Source organism: Mustela putorius, unplaced genomic scaffold (genome assembly GCF_011764305.1).
Source record: "Mustela putorius furo isolate JIRA1106 unplaced genomic scaffold, ASM1176430v1.1 tig00000139_pilon_pilon_pilon, whole genome shotgun sequence".
NCBI classification, from domain to species: Eukaryota; Metazoa; Chordata; class Mammalia; order Carnivora; family Mustelidae; genus Mustela; species Mustela putorius.
The window spans coordinates 5,013,133-5,021,947 of record NW_025421293.1 but is presented as its reverse complement, the minus strand read 5'-3'; the positions used below and the strand labels follow the sequence as shown (position 1 = coordinate 5,021,947).

The 8,815-nt window shown below is 64.7% G+C and overlaps 1 protein-coding gene across 1 annotated transcript in view; it reads right to left on the bottom strand.

Annotated features, from left to right (window-relative positions):
* Positions 1 to 2,065: 2,065 nt before the first annotated feature.
* The window catches only part of CASTOR2 (cytosolic arginine sensor for mTORC1 subunit 2), a 46,253-nt gene continuing 39,503 nt past the window's right edge, over positions 2,066 to 8,815 (bottom strand). Inside the window, exons 7-9 of the mRNA XM_045074922.1 lie at positions 8,658 to 8,740; positions 7,508 to 7,602; positions 2,066 to 7,407 (exon numbers count right to left, since the gene is read on the bottom strand). Coding sequence (XP_044930857.1) covers positions 7,342 to 7,407; positions 7,508 to 7,602; positions 8,658 to 8,740 — 244 coding nt within the window. The 3' untranslated portion in view covers positions 2,066 to 7,341. The remainder of the gene's footprint in view (positions 7,408 to 7,507; positions 7,603 to 8,657; positions 8,741 to 8,815) is intronic.

The following is an 8,815-nucleotide window of genomic DNA, read 5'->3' as shown; positions in this document are numbered from 1 at the left end:
CTCTGTCCCCACCGGGGCAGCTACTGTCGGTCACACTGGACCACTCAGGGACGATGCCCCCGGAAGCAGGTCTTAAAAAAAAAATGAGTGAAACAGTCACTGAGTAGTCCTTGCTGTGAGCTGAGGCCGGAGGACCTAGCCAGGTCCCATGGACCCTGTGTCTGGGGCAGCAGCCCCGGGACCACCTCCTGGGCTCGCGTCCCCTCCATTTGTCCGTGGAGAACCGGCTCCTTCACTTGCCACGAAAGATCTTCCGTAAACTTGAGAGTAAGTGACTTGTCGGTTTCCTTCCCGAAACTCCTGGCTGGGCCGTGTACCGTGCCCCCCGCCGGCGGTGGAGAACAGAGATCCGTCCCCGTGCAGTCTTAGAGCACCTGCCGATTCAGGGAGGGCGCGTGCCCCGGAAGGTCAAGGTCATGCCTCCTGCGTCCCACCAGCCTGGTGTTCGGGGCCAGGACGTGACGGTGCCGGGCAGGGTTTCTGTTGAAGGTCGGAGTGGTTTCAAGCCCCCCACCCAAGGTACAGTCCCCGCCACGACCTCCGTCTTGGACACAGGAACCACGGCACTGAAAGGGACGACCTTGGACGTGTCATGACCCAGGTTCTCGCAGGCGGGCTCCATCTGCCTGGCTGGCTGGAGTGCGTCCTGCACACGCAAGACCCTCTCCACAGTTGTCTTCTCCCCTGGTGTCTCCGCTTTTGTCCCCTCACCCCTGACCCTCCCGGCGGCGGCCACCTGAGTCCCCACGGATGTCCTAGCTCCCGGGTGTGACAGGGAGAGGGCCTCTGACCGCCTGAGAGGGCGCTCGGTCCGCAGACCCCAGAGGGAAAAGCCCTCATAGCAGCAGAACTTCCTGGGGCTCAGGGTGGCAGGGCTGAGGTGGGTGGGGTGCCTGAATGGGGACACGGGGTCTTCAGCCCTGCCCTGCTCACACCTGCCTTCCTTCCGTGGAAAATACCAGAGAGGTCCAGGGCCTCTTTCTTGCTGGGGCAGCCGTAACGCCCACCTGCCAAGAGGGCAAGGAGCCAGACGCCAGAGTCTTGTGGGAGGGACGCCGGGCGGGTGCCTTCCCTCCTGCCTCCAGGGTGTCCTGTGTGGAGGTATCCGCGCCTGGGCTTCCGGAACGTGCGTGCGTGCGTGTGTGTGTGCCCCCGACCCCCAGGCCCTGTGTGTGTCGGTGTGTTTTTTTTTTTTGTGTGTGTGTGTGTCCCTGACGCCCAGGACCGACCCTTCCAGAACCAGGCAGTGTTGGGGGCGCGGGTGTGTGTGTGTGTGTGTGTGTGTGTGTGTGTGTGTGTCCCCGACCCCCAGGCCCTGTGTCTGTGTGTTTTGTCCACAGCAGGGCTCCGGGCTTGGGGAAGGAGCTCCGTCCTACCCCACAGGCCCCCCGACCCCCAGGCCCACCTCTGCCAGAGGCCTGGGGAGGAGTGTGGGCGGAGTCGCCTGTCTCCAGGATGGCCCCCAAGACCCTGACCTTGAGGGTCTCTCCTGGGTCAAACCAGAGCCGGGCTTTATGGCCACGGAGTGGGGTGGTGGGTGGTCTGTGGGAATCCCGAGACCATGTGGGCTTCTACCTGGCCCCCGTGTCCCCGGCTCTGGGGGAAGTCAGGCTCCCCACTGTGAGCGAACGCCACCCCGCGGGGAGCCCCCAGCCCGCCAGCTGGGACTAAACCGCCTCTGGGAGCAGACCCTCCGGTCTCGGCCAAGACTTCAGGTGACTGAGCGGCCCTGAGCCAGAACGGCCGCAGCTGCTCCCCCGCCCGAGCCCACGCACACCGCAACACACGCGCAAGTGCGCACACACACGCACCGGGTCCTTGGTGCAGCCCTGAGGTCCGGGGGCTGCTTGTCACACGGCACCGGGCAGCGGTGACGGTCCCCCTCGCCCTGGGCGGGTGTCTCTCCTCTCCGACTCTGGCTGTGGGGCTGGGAGACCTGCTCTCCCTCCTCCCGGCGTCCCCCTCCGGCCCCGGCTGTGCTCCCCGCCACCCGGCCGGCCGCGGCTCAGAGAAAAGTTAGACCATCAGCACACGCAGACCCGCACCAGAGACTCGTCAGCCAACCTCCATTTTTGTCTCCATTTTAATGAACACTTTACAAAGTACAAAATATACTGTCTTTTTTGGGGGGGGAACATTAGGTACTTTTTTTTTTCTCTCCGTCATACAGTACATGAATCTCGAGGGTTTTGTGTGTCTTCGACAAAGAGGGTAAAAGCGTGAGGGCCCTGGGGCGTTGGGTGGCCCCGTGCTCCCCCTCGCCCCAGAACTTGGGACGGATCTACGCGCCCCTGCTACGGCTGCTGGTGACCCGGGACATGCCAGGTGAGGGCCAGATCCCCGAGGCGAGGCCCCCCTGCGCGGGGTGGAGGCCCCTCAGGGCCCCGTCACGCGCCCACCGTCCGCTCGCCCCCAACTCAGGATAACGGAAATAATTTTGGCATAGAGCAAGAGGACTTGGGATTCTGTTTGTCAGTCACCCCACCCCCCCCGGCCCCCGCTGGGGAGCCAACCCTGCTCAGTTCTTCCTGGACGGTTTTCTGGGGAGGTAAACTGAGGCAGAGGACTGGAAAATGCACTGGGCTTGACCTCTCTCTGGGGACCCGAGTTTGGCCTGTTTCTCCGCCTCCACCAACTGCGCTCCCTGCCCTGGGACCCCAGGGGCCCCCTCAGGTGAGGGGCGCCAGCACCCGAAGCCTCTCCTGGCGAGTGCTGTGTGCGGGGGACGCGCCCCGCCCCCTCCGAGCGGCTTAATGAAGTCGGGGCAGCCCCGCGGGCGAGGCCTGCCACCCACACACTGCCGACCGCACTCCGTGCAGCCCACGTCGCCGGGATCCGGGTGGGTCCCGGGGGTGCTCACACACTCGCAGGCGGGACATCGCGCACGCGGGGCCCAGCACACGACACCGTCCGGGCTCCGGGTCTTGTCCCGCCTTGAACCGAGAGCCTCAAACTGCCTCCCTGCCCCCGGAGGCCACAGGGCCAGGCTGCAGGCCTCCCCCGCTGTCCCGGGGCCACTCCTGGTAGCCGGGCCCCGCCTGGCCTTGGCCTTGGTCCTCTCCTCGGAGCCCAGGGCTTAAGGAAAGAGCAGGAGAGACAAAAAAGCTTGCCCTGGCGGGGCCTCTAATTTGAAAATGAAAGGAAAAAAAAAAAAACCAAAAACGAGCCTGGGGAGCTCTGGGACCAGGGACAGGTATCCAGAGTGGGGAGTGGGGCTCAGCCGCCCTCAGACCCCCGGGCCTCTCGCCCCAGGACCCCCCTCCCCGGGGCCATCTTGGTTGGCTGAGGGCCTTGCAGCCTCTTTCAAGGGAGGCTACGGCCCCTCCGGGCCGAGCCCTCTCCCAGCACAGCATCTGGGAAAACCTGAAAAGCCGAAGCTCCCTTCTTTGGGGGTGTGAAGTGGGGGGAGACTCCATTATCCTCCCGCTCAAGCTCTGCTCACCAAGCCAACCGCCTGCTCCATTCCCCAGCGGCTGTGACCGCCACGACCGGCGGGTCCCCTCCCGCCCCCGCTTACAGGGGACACATCTACCGGGGGGTTTCTTCCTACCCCATCTCCCCCCGGGGTTCACTCGGGAAGTGGCATCAGAAACTCGGCCACAGAGCACAGGAGCGCTCTGCTGTCTCCTGGGAGGTCCTCGAGGTACCTCTTAGCCCCGTCTGGGAAGGGCCCAAGTTGTCCCCACGTCCAGATCCAGAGGCCCGGAAAGGTGGTCCAGGGACCCCCCTAATGGTCAGCCTGAGAAACGCGGCCAGGAGGGGCTGCTGGGGGCAGGGGTGGGTTCATCTTTGACCACCAGGCCCCTGGCTTGGGACAGGGGCCTCACCCTACCCATCAAACCAGAACCTTCTCTCCTGACCTCCAGGCCCTCATCCTCCATCATCTCACAGGGGACAAGCCTCGCCAGACCACGCATCTTCTTCCGGACCCGGCACTGGTCACCAAGGCCATGCTGCCCCATGGGGGAGGCCACGGCGGGCGGCTGTGGGTCCCACCAGGGGCCCGTGGCCTGCAGTTGGTGGAGCGGGGAGAAAGCTGGTGGTTGGGAGACTCGGGACCCCTCGGATCCCGGGGTGGGGAAGTCCGCACACCTCTCTAGCTTGGATGTGTGCCTCTGGGCTTTGGAGACCCTCCCCCACCCCAAAGAAGGCGCAGGGCTGGCCCCGCCCACCTCTGACCTGTCGAGCCCCCGGCGGGGGCAGAGGGAGGAAGGGGTTTCTGGGGAACCGGAGGAGCCCATGCTGAGGGCTGCACCTCAGAGACAGATTTTTATAACTGGGGTTGAGAGAAGGGGGTGGTCACGCCTCCCCCTCTCCCCACCTCCTCTCTGTAGTGTGCAGGGATGGAGCACGCGATGGGCAGGGGTGGCCTTCGGCTGGCAAGGGACACAGAGACCAAGCCACACACGCCCAGAGCCCACCCCACCTCTCGGCAGCCTCGCTCAGGAGCCCATCTCCCTGCCCCTGCCACGTGCCCTCCACCCAGAGCCAGGACAGCTTTGGCCCTGCGGGTCTGGAGACCCCCCCCCCCACAATGCAAACTGGGGGGCATTCTCCCCCCTCCAACTCTGGAGACCAAGTCCCTGTGACTGTGCTCCTCACGGTCACGCAGACAGCGGGGGGAGACTGGGGAAGGGGAAGGTCTGGGCGGCTGCTCCTGCCCAGGCCTCCCCAGCCCCTCCTGGGCACAAGGTCACCGACATCGGTCCTTTTCCTGGCTAGACGGGGCTCGTCTGCAGGAGGAGGCCTGAGAGAAGAGCCTGAGGTATCTGAGCTTGCGGGTGAAACGTCACAGGAATAGCCACGTTGAAGGGTGGGGGACCCCGGGTGGAGGGCTGGGTCGGAACGCCCCGGGACGCCCCCACCGCCCAGGTCTTCGGGCTCAGGGCGATGGGAAGCCGGCCTTTCTCCTCCCTCCGTACCAGGGTCCCCCAGACCAAACGGGGGTATCCGGGGCCCCGGCCATGGAAATGGGGGTGCAGGATGGCACGGAATCCAGCTTTCGGGGGGGACTGGGGGGGCGGGCCCCGGGGGCTCCGCTCTTGGGCTGCTGGTTTGGTTTTGCTCTCAAGCCGCGGCTTCTCCGCTAGCGTATTGCCTGCGTAACTGGATTGAAAAACACACGGTGGCTCGAAACGTGCCCGTGTGCGGCGGGGACACGGCGGGCGGAGGCCCCGGCGCCCGCACACGCGCGCACACAGCGGGGTCGGCGTCTGCGCACCGTGCGCACACGCGTGTGCGTGCCCACAGCATATATTAACATATATTGCTCAAGTATATGTGCTATTTACAGTATATATCTATATCGACATAAAACACAAGTATTTATAGGTGTGTACAATCGATACGTTCTCGGGGGGGTCTGGGCAGCACACGCTTCTGGGGTCACGGCGCCGACACACTTGCTGGGCAGGGAGGGCCGGCGGAGAGCGGACACCATCAGGAGACCCGACGGGAGTCTGGAAGGACGGGCCACGGAACACTGAGGCCTTCCAAGGAGAGAGAGGGGGCCCCGAGGGTCTCTCCCTGCCCACGCGACCACCCCCCGGTTTGGAGCCAGCAAACAGTGGACACGTTTTGGTTGTTTTCGAGTTTTGTGCAAAATGAATTAACTTAAAAAAAAGAAAAAAGAAGAAGAGGGTTCCTAATCAGTGCTTGGGCCCTGAGCGCGTCCAGGATCCAGACCCACGGCTCTTCCGTGGTGGGCTGCCGGGGCTCAGAGGTCGTCTTCAGGCTGGGAGTAGAGGGGACTGGGGCTTGCACAAGCCCTTCGCCTAAGGGACTGTCCTTTCTCCTCTGAGCTTCTCGGGAACGGCAGTTCAGCCGCGCTGTCTGAGAACACCAGGAAGGACACGGGCCTCAAGGGACCCTCTGGTCCAGCTCGCTTGGGAAGCACCCCCGGCTGGAGGGGAGGCGCGGGGGCTCACCCGATGTTCCCAGGTCAGCCTCGCAGGGGTACTAGACCGCCTCAGCTGGCCTGCCACCTGGCTGCCACCGCCCCGTGGCCTCTGGGTCCCCTCTGATGTTCACACAGACCACAGCGCCCTGGGTGCTGTCAGTGGGGCTGCCCTGGGGGGGGGGGGGACTCCTGCCTTGCAACAGACTCTGTGGCCCACTTCCTGCTCCAAAGAGAGGCCCACACTCCTGGGACACCCCCCGATTCTCCTGCTTGGGCGTCAGCTGAGTGATGCCGAGCCCCTGGGCCCCCTGACGGAACTGAGCAGGCCCCATCCCCCGAAAACTGCCGCCAACCGCAGCCTGGGCGCAAATATATTAAATAAGAAACTAAAACGTACGGTACAGTTTTCTCTGTTAAGGCTCAGATAAGCTGCCCCCCCAGGTCAAGTACTCATTAATGCCACAGTCCCCAGCTGAGGGGCGGGCAGACAGGTGAGTTGGGGGCAGGGGCCTTCTGCATCCCCCAGAAGTGGGGCGGGGGAGGGGACAGGATATCAGGGGAGGCCTGTGCTGGTCTAGTCAACTGCTGGGGAGTGGGGGTGACCCAAGAAACCCCAGGTCCAGAATGCTGGGGATGCCCCCACTTGGGGGAAACCGAGGCTCTGACTGCCCAGGTAGGGTCCAGGGAAAAGCAAAAGGGGTCGGGCGCCCACGGCCCAGGCTGGTGGGTCTCCCGGGAACCGCCCCCCGGAGCGAGCGCTTACAGTGGGGAGGGTCTGTTCAGGGCCCCCTTGGCAGTCTTGCTGGGAGTTGGGGCACAGACCCTGTGCATGGCAGGCAAGATTCTGGGCGGCGCGGGTCCTCCCCAGCTCGGGGCCCACCCAGGCTTGTCCCAGCTGCCCCAGCACGCGACCCAGGGGCCGCCCACTGGCCTCCACTCTGCGGGAACCAGCCCGGAGCTGATGGAACCAGAGACCAGCGACCACAACATCCAGCCCAGGTCCTCACGGGGGCCTCCCTGGGCTCCATGAACTCAGCCCTGCTCGGCCAGCTCCCCTAGATGACACGAGAACCGGAACCCCCTCGTCTCGTAGGAGGGCCCTGCTTCCTTCAGCACCCGCCCCCCGCTGCGGGCGAGGCCAGGGGGGAAGGTGGGCGGGCTCGCGAGCTCCCTGGGACCTCATTTTCTGGAGGAGGAGTCGGGGGGAGGAGGAGACTAGGGGCTCTCTGGAGGGCCAGGGGGCTCCAGGAAGGGCACGGGGAGGCCTTGGCTTGGGCGCCCCAGGCCTGGCAGGGGAAGCGATCGGGAGCGTCTCCCAGAGGCCCCTTCTTGGGGGTCCCTGGGGCCGATTTTCCAGTCTGAGAAATACTGCGAGAAGAATCTTCAGGGTGAGGGCTGGGCCCAGGCCTGGGGCGCGGACAGGGAGGAGGGGGGAGGCCCCCCTAGTGCTTCTCTGCTTGGCTGACTTTCAGGGCGCTGATGACGGCGCTGATGTTCTCCTCCGGCACCTGCGAGGGCAGGGGAGGCAAGAGCCGTGAGCCCCGCACGGGCGTCCCCTGCGGAGACTCTGGGCGCCTGCTTTCCGCTCAGTCTACGCGGGACACTCACCAGCGCGTGGTCGAACTTGAAGGTACTGATGTAGTAGGCGGGGATGTCTGCGGCGGCCAGGGGCTCGGAGATCTGCGCCACGATGCCACACTCATCTGGGGACAGAGGCGGGGACGACGCTCAGCTAGGCCTGGCCGCCCACCATGCGGGGTCCCGGATGCCACGCCAGGATTCCCTGGTGCTCTGACCCCCGCCCCAGGAGCCTTCTCTGACCCCCCACCGCGCCCCCACAACGGACTCTCGTCCGTCTGCAGGGCTCCACAGAGCTGAACTCTCTGTCTGCTCCCCGCTCCCCGTCCCTACCACCTCTCGAGTTTTCCGCGACAGAGCCGGAGCCCGTGTGGCCGGAGGGAGGACGTGGGTTCAGGCTCTCTTCCCTGTCACCCTCTGACCCTTTTTCTAGCCAGAAGACGGTGGTCAAGTCACTTCCTCCCTGCGAACACCGGGAATGGGGCTTCTGCCTCCCTCTAGACCTCCAAAGCGGGGGTGTATCCCCTCCTCACCCCCGGCTCCCTGCCTGATTTGAAGGCACCACTCAAAGCTTCCTCCTCCAGGAAGACCTCCAGGGTCTGAAGACCACTCTGCCACCAACACAGCCCCTTCCAAACTTTCAGGTGGTTTCCCCCAAATCCATTATTCCAATTTTGACGATGATGCCTTTTCCCAACTGGGTGGGAGAGTCCTGATCGGGTCACCAGCTCCCCACGCGATTCTGAGGCTGGAGCCCGGGAACCGACGGGGCTGCAAGCCTGCGGCACCCCACTGCCATCCCTTCCAGCCTCTCCTCTGCTCCTTCACTCCCTGGCCCTGAGACCAGGACCTGAGCTGAGATCAAGAGTGGCCACTTAGCTGCCTGAGCCGCCCAGGCCTCCCTTCCTTTTCTGTTTGACTCTGGCCCCCGGCGTGCTAACAAGCGGCAGGAATGCGCTCTCCCAGGCGGGGAGAGGTACGGCTGCTTTGGCTGAAGGCGTTCCTCCCGCCCTCTTGTCTGGAGCCCCCTGCCTCCTGTCACTTGCCGGTCGAGGGCCACGGACGCCGGCCCCCCCCAGCCTCAGTTCCCCAGCTGCACGGCAGGGTGAGTGAGCCCGGATGGAATGCCCGCAAAGATGCTAGGCCCCCGCCCGCTGCTGTGGCACCCCCCGGGGCTCACCAAATCCCAGGGGCTGTCCTCCGATCCGCACCATCTTCCAGAGCTCTCCAGACGCGCTCGTGAACAACAGGTTACTAGGGAACCTTAACAAGGAGAGAAAGAGAGAAACCCCAGAGGCCGACGTTGGTCACGGTCCCTGGGTCGGAGCGGTGGCTGCC